Below are 19,568 nucleotides of genomic sequence, written 5' to 3'. Positions count from 1 at the left end.
CTAGATCTGACATATTACCAATGTCCGTATTGATTAGGTCCCTCGCCTTCAGTATTGCCTCTTGTTCTTTTTTTTTTGTGTGTGTGTGAGTTTTTCCACCTTCTCATTTTGTCCAGATAAGAATATATGGAGGAGCAAATAAAATACTAAAAGGGTGGCAAAGACCCCAGGAAAAAGTGCTTTAACCAAATCAGAAGAGACCCCATATCATGAGGGGGGAGAGAAAGGGGGTAAAAAGAAGTTCAGGGAAAAAAATTTAGAAAGAAAACAAATAAGGAAAAAATATAAAAAAGAAAAAATATATATACATATTAGACTGGTGACTAGAACAGGGTCACTCACTTAATTTTGGGTGTATTTTGGTCTCTTAGAAGAAATTACCTCCCAATATTTTAAAGAATGAAAAACATACGTAACGGTAAACACAATGAAGAGATGGAATATGACTATTAAGATGAAAAAAAATTAATTTCTAAAAAAGGAGTTGATAGATAAGTTGGTTTGGAGAATAAAGAAAAGAAAGTGGAAAGAATTTGCTCAGGCTGGAGATTAGAACAAGACTGGTGTTAGATTTAGGGTGTATTTTGATCCATTAGAAGACGTTGTACCCAAAATTTTCTAGATGGAAAACCATATGTGTATACAAAAACTGAAGTTAGATACAAAGAAGGATAAAATATGATAATAATAATGAAGGTTCAATAAAGTTTTTTTTAAATGAAAAGTAAATTTTTAAGATAAACTAGTTTTAAGAAGCTATAAGAGGAAAGGGTAAACGTTTAAAAAATTAGCAGAAGAAAAAAAATTAAATAAAAAAAAATAACTTTGCAAGACTCAAGTGTCTTGGGGAGAAAGCCATGAATTCCGTGCTTTGCTTTCTCCTCCTCTGCAATTCCACTGTTCTCCTTAGTAAGTGAACTCGGTCTTGGCTGGATTTCTTGTTGATCTTCTGGGGCAGGGGCCTGTAGTAGTGATTCTTAGGTGTCTCTTCCCAGGCGGAATTGCACTGTCCTTTCCAGGGGCCAGCTAAGTAATCTGCTCGGGTTCGCTTTCAGGTTTTGTTCCCTGAAAACTTTCCGTAGAGTTCCGGAAGACAGGAATGAAAATGGCGGCCTCCCAATCTATGGGCTGGAGGAGCCGAGAGCTCAGGGCCCCACTCCCCAGTGCACCCTCAGAGAAAGCGCTAAACCACTCCCGTCTTCCTGGCCTCTGGCTGCGCTATGAGCTCACCCAGCCTGTGACCAAGCATCTCTGTCTCTGGCACACAGCTCCACCTGGAGTCTCCGAACCCCTTAGATCCCTGAGCTCTTCCGGGGGCGTCTTCCCGGATCTTATGGGGACCCCACTCACAGAGCAGTCGCCTGTGCCATGGATTACAGTTCAAGGTAACCCCAATTTGAGAGCTCACTCCTCGGCTCTGTCTCTGTAGCCAGCGTTCCCACTCTAATACCTGCGAGTTTTGTGACACTCAGACACCGCCGATCCTTCTGTGACCCTGCGGGACCTGGGGCCACGCTGTCCCCGCATGGGCTTCACCCCGGATTAGCCTCTGGAGCGATGTCCCTCAGTGGAGCAGACTTTTAAAAGTCCTGATTTTGTGCTCCGTTGCTCTGCCGCTTGCTGGGAGCCGGCCCTTCCCCCCGGAGTCTATCCTCCCATCGCTTTGAATTCACTTCTCCGTGGGTCCTACCTTTCAGAAAGCGGTCAATTTTCTGTTTCTAGAATTGTTGCTCTTCTTCTCTTCAATCTCCTGTTGGATTTGTAGGTGTTCAGAATGGTTTGATAAGCTATCTAGCTCATCCCTTGCTACCTGATGTCATCTCATCCTGCTACTTCTCCACCATCTTGACTCCTCCCTCCCTTTGGATTTTTAATCTTTGTACATTTTGAGGACTCAATTAAGTAATATACCCCAAAATTCAGAGGATGTATCCAGAGAGAATTAACAGACACAGAAAGATAAGGCACAAAACAATTATGTGACTAAACACGTCCTGATCCCCAGTGTTGGCCTGACTCTGTGGAAACTGGCTCCACTGCAGTGTCCTTGCAGTGGTATCTTGAGGAAAACAGTTTGTCCTCGGATGAGTCCTAGCCATAAACACGGTAGTGCCATCTGATGGCGCTGGTCTTTGCAACCCTGGGAACCATGGCGAAGACAGAGTTAAAGGAGAATAGAGCTTCATGACCAAAGACACTTGTCATCTGATAACTGAGGGAAAGATTGAAAACGGGTAAAGAAATTATGTCAATTCTGAATCTGCAGGCAAAGAAAAACGATTAAGGAAAGGCTGTAACAATAGCTTTGATCCTACTGTCCAATGATAGTCCGCTGAAAGTGTTTCCTGTGTCAGGATCCATTGTATGAGGGGACAGATCAGAGGAGGATGGCCACGTGGGCAGATGATTGAAAATCACACCCCGTGTTGGGTTTTGTCTGATGCAAACAATTGTCCCTCACAGACAACAAGTGGAAGAAATGCAAGATCAGCTGCAGGAGTCCAAGCTCACCTTCAATCACAAGGTAACCTGAGTTGTGTCTGACACACTGACCCCTTGGCGCCCCCTGCAGGTGATGGTAGTGGTCCTTAGAGCCCTGAACATGGGCTTTCGGTGTGTTGGCTTTTTTCAGATCGCAGTTCAGGAGAGGAATGCTCTGGCTAACTGGGTAAGTGTTTTCTTTTTCCTCGTCTTCGTTTGGGGCACAGTCGGGCACAACTGAGTGTGGGTGTGTTTTTCTCCCACAGATGAAGGCTCGATATTGGGAAACAAGGATGATGCAGCAGAGCAGGGAGAACGCCTACCTGAAATACAGGTGTGAGAGTTTGACGTGCGTTTTTACGGTTTTTGCAGAGGTGACGGCTATGCTGTTTAGTGCCTAGGAGAGGACGTGGTGTTGTAATTCTTAGAGATGTCCTTTCTTTTTCTGTGTTCAAGACTACGCATGATGGAAGGGGAGATGATGCCTGGGGGATCCATGAAGCGTGAACAGATGCCGGGAAGGCCTGAGTTGCAGAAGCCTGTGTGGCAAGGTAGGGAGCACGACGTGAAATGCAGCAGCCTGATTTTTGCTGTGAAACCACACGGTGTCCTTCCCGTTGCTGTGGGTGATTGCTGTGTGTCCTGGAGAGAATCACAAGCCTGAAAGTTGTCTGAAGGGGTGACAAGAGGGTGCTTTCCTTATATGCCCCCCGGCAGCAGGACACTAGCCCCTGTGACAGGTGGAGCTCACGCCACTCCACACCTTCCTACCTGCTACCTCCTTCAGAAGAGCTGAGCCTGAGAAGGTGGGAGCTGAGCGCCCTTCCCACCTTGACTCAGTGGTCAAGACTTGACAAAAAAAAAAAAAAAAAAGACTATTTGAAAAAGGGCAATTATTAACTCGTTATGGAGGTTCCTATATTTTTGTTTTATTTGTAATCTATGAGACCATATTCACCAATGAAATATATTTTACTCCTCTCACGTTATCGGTGCAATGCCATAGCTTTATTGCTCAATCTGCCTATGTTTTCTTTGTTCGTGACTATACAAATGTCAAAGTCTGTTTCTTCCCTGAAATGTTTATTTGTTCGCCAGGCACACATGCTAGGTCTCATCTGCAGGAGGGACAAATGAACCATCCACCTGTGGCCTGAGAAGAGAACATGGGCCGTTCATGTTGGGGGTTTGTGGATGGCACCCATGCAAGGATATTCTCACTTCGATGTTTAGTCTATGAAGAAAAAGTGATTTTGCCTGATGTGTGTTGAGCACCCCAATTTTAGTGTTGATTTCTAGCCAGTTGTTCCCCTACCTGTCCGCATGTGATGGTTTACTTACGGAAACCCTGGAACCAGGGCCCTGGAGTGTCTCCCACAAGAGTCAAGTGACTGGTGTCTCTCTTCGCAAGGGAGTCACTTGAGTCACGGTTGAAACCCTCTGATAAGGGACCCAAGTGTGGGAAAGAGTGCAAGATGGGGGAGGAAGGCATGGAGGGCATGCAAACCACAATAAACCTCTGACCTTTGTCTGATCCAGCACCTAGACCGGTTCCCAGGATGAACAGCCGCACCAGCCCTCAACGGGACCCATTGATGGCTACGGTAAGTGCCGTGGGCGTTTTTAGTTGTGTCCGTTTCTGAAAAGGATTGCAGTGTGGACAGCTCCCTGTCCTGGCCTTGTGGCTGTTGCGTGTGTCCTGGGATCATCCCTTTCAGAGTGCACGCTGTTCACCCAGGAGCCTCTGGGCTGCTCCGTTAGAGATCTGCAATTTCGTGCTTCCTCGCAAAGCTGTATTAGTGGCCCATGATGGTAGGATGCTCACCTCGTGCATGTGTGTGTGTGCGAGTGTATAAATGACTCGAGGAGGATGACATCTCACTCCACAGTGAAGTTGGCTAGTCCGGCTGACTCCTTGCTGTTTGTTTTCCTGAGGGAACAGGAGCATTTTTGGTTTTCGGGTCAGGATTAACCTGGGAGGATGTCTGCAGAGGTCCTCACAGATGGAAAATGGGAAAAGCCAAGACTGCCTCACACTTGGGCCACATGCTTTGGGCAGCTTGAGTGTTAGTGGAGAAGGTGAGCTGTGACCTCCTGTGCGTCCCATCTGTGTGGGTGAAGACGTGAGCTGGAATCCCTCCAGTTGGCCCCTGGGTGAGATGATGTTGAACTCTGGAAGTTCCAGGTGTGTCGTAGAAAATGCCCCCTGGAGCAGCAGCCCCAAAGAGGGAATCCCGGTGACTCCCTGCAGGCCCCACCCCTCACACGTGTTTCAGTTGTGCTCCCGTGAGCAGGTGCTGATGGGGTCTGGTGGCTGTGCCAGCTCATAGCGTCTCTCCCGACCCATCCTGGGAGCATTGCATGTGCTCTCCAGACACATCCGTTTGCATTTGGGGATGTCAAATCAGCCCGTTAGTGGTTCTCAGCACCAAGGACTATGCATTTGCTCTGTGCCTGAGCTAAGGAGGCCCGAATGTCAGGGATGCGGATCATAGAGCTGGTCTTGCTCACTCGTAGGGTCGTGCTTCTCTCAGAAAGTTCTCTTCCAGGTCCACTGCAGGACTCCGGACACTCCTATCTCCTCAGCGGTGTCTGTAGCCATGGACAGCCCTTGTGCAGCATAGCACACCTCCTTGTCAGGGAGGGAAGCAGAGCTGGTCAGGGGGTTGCTGGTGGGCTGCCGCTTGACCCAGGAGTGACTGCACTTCCAGGCGTGGACACCAGCCTTCCCATGGCCTCTCATTGTGTCTGTTCTCAATGTACAGAGGAGATGATGTGCTTGCCGTGATGGGGGAAGTATGGTCCCAGCCATAGATACTTGCCTGTCCTGAATGCAGATTTTTTCCCCACTACTTTTAAATTTCTTTTCAGCGTAACAGTATTCATTGCTTTTGCACCACACCCTGTGCTCCATCAAATACGTGCCCTCCCTATTACCCACCACCTCGTTCCCCAACCTCCCACCCCCCGCCCCTTCAAAAGCCTCAGGTTGTTTTTCAGAGTCCATAGTCTCTCATGGTTCATCTCCCCTTCCAATTTCCCTCAACTCCCTTCTCCTTTCCATCTCCCCATGTCCTCCATGTTATTTGTTATGCGCCACAAATAAGTGAAACCATATGATACTTGACTCTCTCTGTTTGACTTATTTCACTCAGCATAATCTCTTCCAGTCCCGTCCATGTTCATACAAAAGTTAGGTATTCATCCTTTGTGATGGAGGCATAATACTCCATCGTGTATATGGACCACATCTTCCTTATCCGTTCATCCATTGAAGGGCATCTTGGTTCTTTCCACAGTTTGGCGGCCGTGGCCATTGCTGCTATAAACATTGGGGTAGAGATGGCCCTTCTTTTCACTACATCTGTATCTTTGGGGCAAATACCCATTAGTGCAATTGCAGGGTCATAGGGAAGCTCTATTTTTAATTTCTTGAGGAATCTCCACACTGTTCTCCAAAGTGGCTGCACCAACTTGCATTCCCACCAACAGTGTAAGAGGGTTCCCCTTTCTCCATATCCTATCCAACACACGTTGTTTTCTGTCTTGCTAATTTTGGCCACTGAATGGAGTTTTTTCCTGAGTTGATTATCCTTGGCAGCAGACTCCTTGTCTCTGTCGAGGTGCAGACCTATATTAACATGTGCTGACAGTAGTTTTCCCCATGGCATCTGTTCACCCCAGTTTCTAGGGGAGACACAGGGGACGGGTAGCCATTCTGGCACCAATGCTACTGTCTTGGAACGTGGTGGTGGGGAAGATGCGTGTGCGTGTGTGTGCACCCCTGCCTGCCCACAGCGCACACCGAGGAAGTAACTGGGGGAGGAGGACCCCTCCTTTCACAGTGAAGTCCTCTGGCCGGCCTGACTCCCTTTAGGTTACGTTCAGGTGCGCTGGTGTTGTGCTCATGCTGGGGATAGATGGGTCTGGTAATCCTCACAAAAGGAAACTGGGGAAAACTCTCTGTGCATTTTATACTGTCTCCTTTGCAGTCTGGAGTGTTCTCAGGGCATGTTTCACGAGTCATCCCCATTTTACTTCTGCTGGAAAACGTGCCATGCAGAACTAGCCCAATTAACACCCTTTCTACAAGTATTTTGAAGTGTCAAAGCTCTCAGGTGCACTGTCGTAATCACACATTGGCTCACACGTTCTGAAGGGGGACGTCAGTGATTACCTGTGTGGCCAGTGCCTCCCAGCCCTTCAGCTGGGCTTCAGGAGCAGTTCATTTGGTCCTAAGTTAGTGTGAGAGCTGATTTCTTTTCTCATCACATGTGTGGAGTTTTCCTTCGGGAAGTATATACCCTTTTGTGAATTCTCTTATATGGCCTTCCTGTCTTCATTTCCCATTGGACAAAATTACTCTGGAACTCAGTAGGTTGAAACTTCCAAATCACTGTGTTTTAAGGCAAACTCAGGGGGCGCCTGTGTGGCTCAGTGGGTTAAAGCCTCTGCCTTAGGCTCAGGTCACAATCCTAGGTCCTGGAATCAAGCCCCACATCAGACTCTCTGCTTAGTGGAGAGCCTGCTTCCCTTCCTCCCTCTGTCTGCCTCTCTGCCTGCTTGTGATCTCTGTCTGTCAAATAAATAAAATCTTAAAAAAGGAAAAAGGAAAAACACAGGTGCTGAGTGTACACAAGGGTTTTTGGTATTATGTTCCTCAGAAGACACTTTTCCAGTGCCCCTGTCAGACCACAAGCCCCTAAGGTATTTGTGGCCATGGACAGAAACTGTAGAGAGTAGAGGACCCCTTTGTCAGGAGGCAAGGCAGCGTGGAGACAGTCAGGGACTTACCAGCAAACGATTCCCCTCAAGTGGCTCGGAAACTTTGTGGAGAAAGGGCATTTAGTTTTGTCACATGCTCTCTATTCTGACTAAAACAAAATCTTCTCCGGTGGCTGAGGAAGAAAGAGGAAGTGTTGTCCTGGATGTTGATGCCTCCGTGTCTGGAATGTGCTGCTTTACTAGTTTGCAATGATCCTTTTTCATCTGTAAGACACTAACTACTTCTTGATGGGCAGACATGGGCAGTGATGTTTGGTGACAGGCTTTTCCTGTAACAGCCATTGCCCTCTCCCCCCTCCTTGTACTGGCACCAGCTGGGAGGGGCATGAACGTTTTCTAGCACGATGCAGCTCTCCTGGAAGGTGGCATTGGAGAAGGAGCCGGGTGCTGAGAGTTCTTTGTTTTGGTTCTTTTTCTTGGTGTTGCAACTTTTGTCTGTTTTACTAAAATATTTTCTTGTCTGTTCTGCAGGTCGGTAGAGGTGTGAGAGTGTTTCCTCATTGCCCAGGGCCCCTCCGTATGCCCTACCACATGGGGCGGAATGTACCAGGCTTCCCTCCTCCTCATCCACCTCCGCAGTGGTGGGCATGGGGGCCTCAGCCACACCTCGTTCCTCCACCACATGGTGAGATGATCTGAACTGACGTGAGTCGTAAAGCTTATTCATAGTTGAACCCCTTCTGTCAGTGGAGAGGATGGAGAGGTGGTACCACAAGGCATTGCAGTGCAATGATAAGCCCGAGTGAGGACCTGGTAACATTCCTCCACTTTGGGTGGACGTCGATCTCATGGACTGTCTGGTTCACCATACAGAACTGGGCAGCAGGTGTCTGCCGTGGTGAAGAAAAGTGACATTTCACAGAGGACAGACATAGAAGCATTGCCCAGGTGCACTACACGGGCATGACGTTTTGGGCTCTGGGCTGGATGAAGCACAACCTTCACATCACTCTCACGTGTGGAGGCCCCAGTTGTTCAGCATTATAGATTAGTTCTGGAAACATCTGTCCCTTGGCAGAGTGGTCATATCCGCGATGGTGAGGGACAGTTCTCTCCTTCTTCCACAGGGGTCAGGGGAGTCCTGTGAGAAACACGAAGGACACGCCAGAGGGAGAGAGGAGAATAGGCTGTGGCCGGGGTAGAGGGTTGGCTTGAATCCTGTGTGGTCATCGCCAGTCTGAATCCACCTCCACCCCTTTTAGGGCTTCCTTCCCTTTCAGAAGCCTCTGGTGCTCAAGGGGGCAATAGCAGCACTGTGCCCAAGGAGGTCCCAGAGAAGATCCAAGTAAATACTGGGGTGTTTTCAGTTGTCCCGTTTCTGGAGTCCTGTTCCTCTCTGGGCAGCACCGTGTCCTGACCTGTGTCTGTTGGGTATCTCCTGGGGTCCACGTGTGGTGTCGTTTCCTGTTCAAAGGGACAAGTCTTTGTGGGGAGCTTACAGGCATCTCTGTTTCCAGATCATCACCTTGCGGTTGTGCTGGTGGAGCAAAGGCATCGTTTGTGCTCAGGGCTTGACATTCAAGGGGAAACCGGGCTGGGGATGCAGTAATATTCTGAAGTTCCTCAGGACACACGTGCGTGTTCCTGGCTGTTTGCACGCACTGAGAAGTGGGCAAGTGCCTTTGTTGGGAAGGAAGTGTCTCCGTTGCATAATGGCAGACATCTGTCTCTTACATCGTGCACATCCAGCATCCGCATATGTCGTTCTGGGAGGGATGAAACCACCTCTCACTTCATCTGCAGCGTGTAGAGTTTGAGCTATCATTTCCTTAGTTGTGTAAACCCCTGACACAGGGCTGTAGTCCCTTCATTGATCATTAGTTTAGGGTCTGCCCTTGTCCTCTGCAGTCTGGAACCTTGTGGGAAATGTCTTGTCTGGTCTGGGAGGCGAGAACGAGAAACAGTGGCCGATGCTGGTGGCTGGTGTGGAGGGTTCGTTGGAATGTTGCTCAGTCACTTCCGGGGGGGGAAGCTTCTGTCTTTTCTATGGCGTGTGTCAGATATGGATGCTGGAGCGTCCTCCACAAGGACCAGCGGTGCTGCCCACAGGCCTCTCATGTCATGACGGAGTGAAGGCCGCTACGGACATGGTAACTTTAATCCAGTTGTTCTGTAGATAGAATTGATGGACCTTGTCTTCCAGTCACACTGAGGGGGTTGGCAGGTCCCTTGTGGTGACAGAGAGCTGCCCTTGTCTGATAGCTGGACACAGAAGGTGTGCGTGCGCAGATGGTACAGAGATGACACTCTGTGCTCTGGGAGGGATGAGGCCTGCTCTTAATGTGAGGAATTGAGGGTGTGTGTCTGAGCGAAGGGAGGGACACACTGATGAAAGGACATAGACGGTGTGTTCCGTACAAGGGAAGAACCAGAGATGTGTCCAGGAGGAAGTGAGGGAGCCCCGAGTCACACAGAAACAGGAGGTTGTGGATGCTGAGAAGTCTAGAGGTGCTCAGGGAGAGCCTGGGCTTCTCTCAGGGAGGGTGAGGCTGTTCCCGGCAGGCCAGCAGCTTGAGAGTGAGTGTGAGGACACCGTGCGGTCCACACCGACTGCTGCATGTGTTCACTCACAGTGTGGATCACGCCGTTATTTGTCTCAGAATGTCGTTTTTGCCATGAAGCCATTCACTCAAGAGTCTGTGAAGAGCATTGTTTCCCTAAATTTCTGAAGGCTCTGAACCATGTGAAAGACTCGTGGAGATTTGGGAAATTTAACATGGTCTTTGGGGATTCTTGTCTGGCTGACATTATGTCCCCCATTGAGAACACGTGAAGACAGGACCGAGAACCGGTGAAGGGTGGCTGCCCTGCCCTTAGCTTGAGACAGAGTGTTAGTGGGGGAGTCCATGTTGACCAGGAGCCGCTCTAGCTGGAGCCCTGTCACCAGGCCTCTGCATCTGCATCACCGCCCTGCCTGCAGCTGTGCACCTCCCCCGGGGCTTCAGTCCCAGTGTCCTGGGGATTTGCCTGTGTTCCTGATTTCTCAGCCCAAATCCAGCTCTCAGTGGGGCCTTCTCTGGGCCTCAGCTTTTTTAAAATTTGTGATAGAGAGAGCATACTGGATTCTGAGGTCACTAGAGCAGTAGGAGTTGAAGTACATAAAGAACCTGCAGAGGTCCCTGGGTGTCTCAGACGGTTAAGCAGCAGAATCTTGATTCCTGCTCAGGTCATGATCTCGAGCTTCTTAGATTGAACCCCAAGTCGGGCTTGGTGCTGAGTGTGGCGCCTGTCTGGGATTCTCTCTCTCTCTCACCTTCTTCCCCTTCCCTCTTCGCTCACAAGTTTGTCCTTTCGCAGTCTCTGTCTCAAAAAGAAAAAATAAATAATTGGCAAAGTGTCTGGGCTCTGACCATTCACTGTTCTCACGTTTAAAGGAAAATAGCTCCATGCCGATGAGTGTCAAAATATGTTCATTTAAGTCCACAAAATACACTAAGAGTGTAACACCTCAGCCCAGGTAGTGGCAATTCTCATTTCAAAGTCAAGGCAAAGAGCCCCCTTTTTCTATTAAATGTAAAAGATAGTTAAGAGAATGGGTACAATCAGAGATTTATATGTGAGATGTAAAGACAATTACTGCTTTTATGAATAGACTCGCAGAGGCGGCCACACACTCAAGTGTTGCTCCAAGGCCTCAGATACACTATTGGAGGCAGAGAACATTTGGGAAAACAGAAGGTCCCATTGTCCTAACCCAAGTCCTTTTGTGTTACAGGCTAATCACTTTGTAATCTGAAGACTTCCTTGACCTCCAACAACCAGGCTCCAATGGGTTTATATTTAGTAAAGATATGAATGCTTTCTGCCTGGTGGTCTGAATGCTTTCCCTGCCCATCCTGTCCCCTGTGCTTTGTCTCTCCTAGTATCCCCCCAATAAACCATTCACAGTTCTGTCTCTGTGTCAGCGTCTGCCTTCAGGAGGACCAAAGTCCCTCTCCTTCGAGTGCACAGGGTGAAGCCTTCAGACACAGATAACACCCTGGCAGCCGTGGGGTGATGGAGGATAGAGCAAGATTACCCTTCGTGGTTCCTCTACTGCAAGGGACTCCAGGAATCCTCTGGGGAGGTGCCCAGCTTGAATTTAGATCCGCTGCTTTGGTATTAACTCTGGTGACAGATCCTCTTGAGCACATGGACCCTGCTAGTTTAGGGGGGTAGTGATCAGCAAGACAGGTGGCTGTCCCCAGGCAGTGGTCTGCTGTGACGGCAGACAAGGAAGTGTCTGGAGAGGCCCTGAGAAGCTGGTGAGGCGCTGAGAACCTGGAGGCCCTGCATTAATCCAGGTTTTGTGCAGTGGTTTCACCTTACCAGCTGCCCCCCAACTACAGGGGGGCCTTGAGTGGAGCAGATGGTGACAGTTTTCTTGGTAAGACCCATGATGTCCCACAGTCCTCCCACAGTTCCCTATTAAGGGATGGGGAGGGCAGAGGTCAATGACAGGAGACCCATCCCTTCCTCAGCAGCAGGAGGAGTTGGGTGTTTGCTTCTGTCAGCTTTTAGGCCCTTTCTGCCAATCCCTTCTGCAGCAGAGCTGCTGCATCCTGCAAAGCCCTCCTTCCCAGGTCATGGACGCAGCCATCCTCCAGCAGCTTTGGGGTCATGGCTGGGCCACCAAAGTATCAAGGTCATTCTGTCCACATGCTTCCCAGGAGCAGCTGGTAACTGCACTGCAGCAGTCAGGGTCAGCCTGAGCAGCCTTTATAAATGGGATTGTCACGCCCTGTGGCAGTGCCTGGGCTGAATGTGGGCAGGAGAGAGGGGGAAACAGGAGAGGTGGTTCCCTCTGGTGTTCCTGGACAGAGCTGCAGAGAGTGGAAGGCCTGAAGGTCTGCAGAGTGATAGAGATTGTCAGGGTGAGACACTGAGGGAGTGGTGGGGGGATTGGGCAAGTGCTAGCAAGGGAGAAGAAGTGAGGGAGACAGGGTAGAGAGAAGCAGAGACAAAGAAGAAGTTCAAGGATGAAGAGAGGTTGCTGGTCTAGGTGTGTGGAGGTGGAGCATGGACCATGGTGGAGGAGGTCTAGGTAGGTGCTCTGAGCATTGGGACCAGAGAAGGTGGGAATCCTGGACATCAGATTTCCCTGAGCCCACAGCTCAGACCTCTCTGGGGCTGAGCTGTGCAGAGGCCGTTTCACTTGGGAAGATGGGCGCACCTCTTTTTGCATGGGGTTGTGGGGCCCAGCCTCAGGATCTGTCAGGGAGTAAGCACCCTCTGACCTTCCAGCTGAGATGCCATGACTTGCAGCATTGCCGGGATTCCCAGGGTGGCCAGCAGAGGGAGCCTGTCCACCTCCAACAGAAAGGGGGTGGGTTCTCTGCGTGTGCAGCCTTGGCCAACAGAGGGCGGACCATCGGCTTTTCGGACCCAAGGGGCCTCAGCAGGAAGGGCTTCTGTAGCTGCCCAGGGATCTAGCTCCAGTCTCACTGCCAAGGGATAGGGAGCCAGAGCTGTATTTCCAGCCGGTTCCCCTATGCCCTAGGGAGATTGTGGGGGTTTTGCAGCAACTTGTTGCCTCCTGAGGTGTGACACAGAAGATGCCGTGTTGGCTGAGTGCTGAGGAGGGGGCTCTGGGAGCTTCTCCGGGACGTGCTGGTAGGTGGGACGTACAGGTGCTTACATATTGGGGCTCTTCCCAGGGTTTGGTCCTCATTGTCCCTGAGGGCATTGGAAAAGACCCTATTTTACTTGGGTCTCTGGATTGAGAGGTTAGGGGACACCACATCAGAAATGCTGTGGTTGGTCTTGTTACCAATGCCGACTTGCTTCTGGGTGAAATCGTGACTGAGCTTCAGAGGAACTGGAGCTACATTGGGTTGGGACAGGAATGCAGGAACCACTGACCTTCAGGACCTTCTAGAAGGAGGAGCTGGGATCCCCCTCTCTGCGATTTGCTAGACCCAGTGCCCCAGGTAAAAGCACAGACTGTCCTGTACTGAACTATGCTTTTATTACTTTTCAGTGTTTATTGTTTCCAACAACGTTACAGTAGTTGGAAAACAAGTGAACACTTGACAGGTACCTGATTCCATAAACCTTTCCTTCTTTTAGAGTTAGATTTAAAAGGAAAACAGGGATTGTTTTGTTTATCCTTTCCGGTCTTCATTAGAAGGAAACTCATCAATAATATCTTCAAAACGTGCCTTTTACCTCATCTCCTTTTCTCTGTTTTCTTTTTTAACAATGTTATGCAAGTACAGTGGTGAAGAGGGGGAGGCAGAGGCAGAGGGAGAAGGTGACTCAACACTGAGTGGGGATTCCAATGTGGGACTCGATCCCAGGATCCTGAGATCAAGACCTGATCCACCCAGCTGCCTCTGCTTATCTCCTTATTAACTGAGATTTGCCACGTTTTCTAATGTTCTCATGAGCCGATAACAATCTTCAGCAGTTTTAAATTGGTTACAGTTCAGTAAGAGCTCATTCGCAGGATTCCACTGAGACTTCTTCTGTTCAAAGTGTCAAGACCACTTCTCAATATACGGAAGGAAGACTATACGAAGCAAAATTTGTGAATCAGTGTTTGAAGAGAAAGCTGCTGCTATTTGTGGAAGACATTAAAATAGATGCTTAGCTCCACTGATTCATGCACTTCCCACTTTTTTCTTTTCCTTTTTGCTTATTTCTAATTCAGATATCATATTCCTAGCTCTTCCTGAGTTTTCCATGCCTCACACGTACTTTCAAGGTTCCTTTGTGACTTGTAAAGAAAACAGACCTTTTGGTGAGCATGCAGCTTTGTGTCCCTTCAGGATTTGTTGTTTACATCTCTATTAACGTTTCCCACCCATTTAAAACTATCATGCCACCTTGGCATATTACAAAAGAAGTGTAATCTATATGCGTCCATAAGATTTCACTTAATTATAGTATATTTCTTTATTTGAGATTTTCTGTTTATGACTAAGGCCTGAGAGTATCTCCCAAGTTCATTGAATTTGCAAAAAGGATATATCCTAAGTATGAAATTTTGAAAGTTTGCATATTGGAATATATAATATGAAAGATGCATGTTTGCACCTCCTAAATGGAGATGATGTCCCTGTTAAGGTTATTTGCTGAGCAAGGTGCTAGTGGACATAATCGTTGTGGGGGAAGAAATAATGTCTTCCATTCTCTTCCAAACATGCTGCTGTTGCTCCATTATCTTATGTCTGGATATGGGCAATTATTTTTGCTTTTCAAATTTTTATTTAAGTTCTACATAGTTAGCATACAGTGTATGGATATAAGCAATCTTATGACAGTATCCATTTTTAACCATTTATTAATTTCATACATTAGCATATCATTTTTTCTTCTCCATGCTAAGAAAATCAACAAATGTGTCATCAGTTTTTATGACCCAATTCTATGTTTTGAGGATTTTATTTATTAATCTGAGAGATAGAGAAAGAGAGAGCATGCATGGAGGGGGTTAGGCAGAGGGAGAAGCAGACTCTGCTGAGCAGGTAGCCTGCTGCATGGCTAGATCCCAGGACCCTGAGACACGACCAGAGCAGAAGGCAGGTGCTTAACCCCCTGAGACACCCAGGTGCACCCTTCTGACGTTCATAATGTGACATCTCTTATAATTGAAGCTTTTCCTCACTGATGGGCTGTGTCTGTTTTCCCATCAATAACCAAGGGGTAGCATTGTTCTTTGAATATTCTCAATAGTGTTTCAGGTCTAACATAATGTTGTAGTAGCATTACAAATTCTTTTTGAATTTTGTTATACAAATAAGACTAAATCTTATTATCACTGTATGATTAGGCATATAGACATTATAATAGTGTATAATACCCTAAGTTCAGAATCCTTCCAAAGTTTGGGTTTTCAATATTTTCTTGTGATCCCCTAAGATGTAAATTGTTTATTTTTTTTTAATTTTTTTTTTTTTTTTTTTTTTTTTTTTTTTTTTTTTTGGACAGAGAGAGACCACAAGTAGACAGAGAGGCAGGCAGAGAGAGAGAGAGAGAGGGAAGCAGGCTCCCTGCTGAGCAGAGAAGCAGAGAACCCGATGCGGGACTCGATCCCAGGACCTGAGATCATGACCTGAGCCGAAGGCAGCGGCTTAACCCACTGAGCCACCCAGGCGCCTCATGTAAATTGTTTATTGCACAAAACTTAATATCTAAATCACTCCCAAAATATTCTTTGATTAAAAAATATTTTTCATTTGCTACAAAGCACAACAGAAAAAATTATGAGTTTGCATAATTTTTGAACTTTGTTTTGAAAAAAAACCCTTCATGATGAAATATTACATCTTCATTGTGACAGATTCTGTTTCTGTTCTGTGATATCAGTGAGCCCGAGACAGCCCCTGTGTATTGGCAGGCTGCAACCCATGAGCTAAAGACCTGTGGCTGGTGCCTTAGTCAGATTTGGTTTCTACACATCCAGTCTTTTAAAAACATCACCCTGGAGAGCAGATGTTTAGGTATTGACTACCTGCCTCAATTCCATTTCTCGTGAAACTGTGACCAACATTTTCTTAGCATAAATAAAGTCAGTGAGTCAATCAAGCAATCCAGATTAACCCTTCAGCTCTAAAAGACCCGGAACAACTGTTGGCCTTCTAAATCCCTGATGCAGAGGCCACCGCCCCCCAGAGCCAGGCTGCAGAAAGGCATTACTTAGGCTCATGTGTACCCAGTTCAATGTCCCCGGTATTGGAAGGATTAATACCGTGATGGGTCACCCCTCTTGCAAACCTGTGAGTCCCCCAGGTAAGGGGGTCGCATGTTACTGCCACCTCATGGTCACATCTTTTTCCTTCAGCCTGAAACTCATTGAACTCACTCTACCTCCTTCCAGTCTTGGAATGTCTTTTTAAATTGGAAATATTTGATTGTCCTCTTACTGCTGAAGAGGATGAAGGGGAAGAAGAGAAAAATGAGGTATCCTGAGAACAAGTGAGCTAGCCAACATGAATCACTTGGCCACACGTAATTTTTTTTTAATTTTTTATTTCTTTGACAGAGAGAAATCACAACTAGGCAGAGAGGCACGCAGAGAGAGAGGAGGAAGCAGGCTCCCCGCCAAGCAGAGAGCCCGATACGGGGCTCGATCCCAGGACCCCGGGACCACGACCCGAGCCGAAGGCAGAGGCTCTAACCCACTGAGCCACCCAGGCGCCCCCACACGTAATTTTTTGAACAGGTTCAGCCCTGGTGTGAAATATCATATCCTCTATTTTTCATTTTTTGAGGAACCTCTACATTGTTTTCCAAATTGGCTGTACCAACTTCCATTCCCACCAACAGTGTGAGAGGGTTCTCCTTTCTCCCAACTTCTCCAACATTTGTTGTTTTTTGGCCTTGTCAGTTTTTGCCGTTCTACCTGGTGGAAGGTGGTATCTCAATGTAGTTTTCATTTGAATCTCCCTGATGGCTAATGATGAACATTTTTCATGTGTCTGTTGGCCATTTGTATGTCTTCTTTGCAGAAGTGTCCAGTCACATCTTCTCCCCATTCTATGACTTGATTATTTGTTTTCTGGGTATTGAGTTTGAGAAGCTCTTTATAGATCTTGGATATCAGCCCTTCGTAGTGTCATTTGCAAATAAGTTCTCTCATTTTGTGGGTTGCCCCTTTGTTTTGTTGACGGTTTTCCTTTGCTGTGCAGAAGCTTTTGATCTTGAGGAAGTCCCCAAAGTTCATTTTCGTTTTTGTTTCGCTTGCTTTTGGAGGTGTGTCTAGCAAGGAGTTTCTGTGGCTGAGGTCAAAGAGGTTGCTGCCTGTGTTCTCCTGTAGGATTTTGATGGATTCCCGTCTCAGTCTGAGGTCTTTTATCCAGACTTTTCACGACAGACAACAAAGCGATAGTTGGCAGCATGGGTGAAATAGGTGATGGGGATGAAGGAGCTGCTTGTCCTGATGAGCCGTGGAGAATGCATGGAAGCGTTGAATCACTCTGTTGTATTCCAGAAACCAATATCACACTGTATGTGAACTATAGTGGAATTAAAAGAAAGGGAAAATAGTTGGCAAACTGTGTTAGGTGTATGGAAATGTTCAGTCCTGTCCTTCCTATTTGGTTTTGTTGGTAAATCTAAACCTATTATAAAGTGAAAAGCTTATTAGTAATCATTGTTTTTTTTTATTTTTAACACATATTGTTGCATAATTAGTGCTACCATTACTTAGTAGTAATTGACACCTATTGTCTTCTATTGTTTTATTTAAATAATAACATTCATGTTACAGAAATTGAGTAATGCACAACAATATAGAAACCACAGAAGGAGCTATTGCAGATGTTTTATGTTAAGGTAAAACATATATAACATTATGTATTCTATCATAATGTAGTTTTCTAATCTAGAATGGGTGTGTCATCACATGGCGCTCTGCGAAGTTGGTGCCTGGCATTCCAGGGGCTAATTATTCATGGGAGAAAAATCATGGTTGTAATACTAGAATGATTATTACCAACAAAGGCTATTTAGAGGTTACTGGATGGGATAAAAGAGAGTTGATAGGGGGACCGCCTGGGTGGCTCAGTTGGTGAAGCATCAGAGTCTTCATTTTGGATTTTGCCTCAGGTCATGATCTCAGGGTTATGAGCCTAAGCCCAAATCAGGCTCCACACTGAGCATGGAGTCTGCTTAAGATTGTCCCTCTCCAGTGCCTGGGTGGCTCAGTGGGTTAATCTTTTGCCTTCAGGTCAGGTCTTGATCTTAGGGTCCTGTGATCGAGCCCCACATCATGTTCTCTGCTTGGTGGGGAGTCAGCTTCTCCCTTCTCTCTGCCAGCCTCTCAGTCTACTTGCAATCTCTCTGTCAAATAAATAAATAAAATCTTTTAAAAAAGATTCTCCCTCTCCCACTAGTCCACCCCACCGATTCAGTCTTCTTTCTCTCTCTCTTTCTCAATAAAAGAAGAAGAAGGAAAGAAGGAGAAGGACAAGAAGAAGAAGAAGAAGAAGAAGAAGAAGAAGAAGAAACAACATGGGTGCCTGGGTGGCTCAGTGGGCTAAAGCCTCTGCCTTTGGCTCAGGTCATGATCCCAGGGTCCTGGGATCAAGTCGTGCATTGGGCTCTCTGCTCAGTGGGAAGCCTGCTTCCTCCTCTCTCTCTCTGCCTGCCTCTCTGCCTACTTGTGATCTCTGTCAAATAAATAGTCTATTTAAAAAACTGACTACAAACATACAAATGTAAAGTAACAAATAACTGTTTACCCACCCAAATATTCCTACTACATAAATCACTGACACCCATTACACTATCTTAGTTTTTCTTTCCTTCTTCTTCCTTTTAGGAAGAAATCTCCAGTCAGATCAGGATATATGAAAGTCCACTGATAAAAGACATCATCCATCACTACGATCTTGATTCTGAGACTTTATTTTCAACCTTGCCAATAAAGTGTTTGGGGACACATAGGTTACCATCCAAAATGCAAACCTAGATAGAGCTACACATGCATTATGAATTTACTGCATGTCTCTTTAGATCATATTTTCAATGAAAGGGGATTTAGACATGGTAGATGGATGAAATCATTTCCATCAGTCTGGTAGGGAACCAATTTTACCTTCGAAATAACTAATTGCCATATCTTCACTAGCAGAAGGAGGCTTGGTGAAGTAGATGTTTCTGCTTGGATGTAAGAGAAGGCTGCAGGGGTTGAAACCGTCCACCTAACATCCTGCGTTAGGATGCTCATTGGACGTGAGGATAATATCGAAATGTATAATTGCCGTACATACATTTCATATACTTATTTTGTACATACTTCTATATGATATGTACTTGTATTTGATTATGTATCTATTTCTACATTCAGATGGTTTAACCGTCCAAATCTTCTGCATCCTTACTGATTCGGGGTCTGCTTTTTATCAGCTGCAGAGGGAGGGCTGTGAAAATTTGCCTCATGGAGGATTTTATTTTTCTTGCAGTATTTTTTTAAAGATTGTATTTATTTATTTAGGAGAGAAAGCATGAGTGGAGGTAAGGAGAGAGGGAGAGGGAGAAGAAGCAGACTCCCGCTGTGTGGGGAGCTGGATGTGCAGCTCCATCAAAGGTCCCTGGGACCATGACCTGAGCTGAAGGCAGATGCTTACCTGAGCCACCCAGGTGCTCGTCTTCTTGCAGTCTTGTCAAACATTCCTTTATGGGTTTGACATCCATGTAACCAAGATCCACAGTTTGACGTTCCTGGGTAAACCACAGATTTTATCATTTTGTACCAACTTTCTTTGTATCTAGTAATGCTTTTTGCCCAATATTACTATAGTCAGAGCAGCATTTCCTTAATTGGTGTTTGCATGGTTCATTGTTTTTCCGCTGTCTTATTTTCCAAATATCTACAA

The 19,568-nt window shown here is 46.8% G+C and overlaps 1 protein-coding gene across 1 annotated transcript in view; it reads left to right on the top strand.

Annotated features, from left to right (window-relative positions):
* LOC123933489 (transport and Golgi organization protein 1 homolog) overlaps positions 1–11,139 on the top strand; it is a 121,749-nt gene extending 110,610 nt beyond the window's left edge. Inside the window, exons 11-17 of the mRNA XM_045992717.1 lie at positions 2,464–2,524; positions 2,633–2,668; positions 2,748–2,815; positions 2,938–3,032; positions 4,021–4,085; positions 7,738–7,891; positions 10,982–11,139. Coding sequence (XP_045848673.1) covers positions 2,464–2,524; positions 2,633–2,668; positions 2,748–2,815; positions 2,938–3,032; positions 4,021–4,085; positions 7,738–7,891; positions 10,982–10,986 — 484 coding nt within the window. The 3' untranslated portion in view covers positions 10,987–11,139. The remainder of the gene's footprint in view (positions 1–2,463; positions 2,525–2,632; positions 2,669–2,747; positions 2,816–2,937; positions 3,033–4,020; positions 4,086–7,737; positions 7,892–10,981) is intronic.
* The last annotated feature ends 8,429 nt before the right edge of the window (positions 11,140–19,568 follow it).

This window comes from Meles meles, chromosome 21 (genome assembly GCF_922984935.1).
Source record: "Meles meles chromosome 21, mMelMel3.1 paternal haplotype, whole genome shotgun sequence".
Lineage (NCBI taxonomy): Eukaryota > Metazoa > Chordata > Mammalia > Carnivora > Mustelidae > Meles > Meles meles.
The sequence above is the reverse complement of the archived record's forward strand: the minus strand, read 5'-3'. Positions and strand labels throughout refer to the sequence as shown.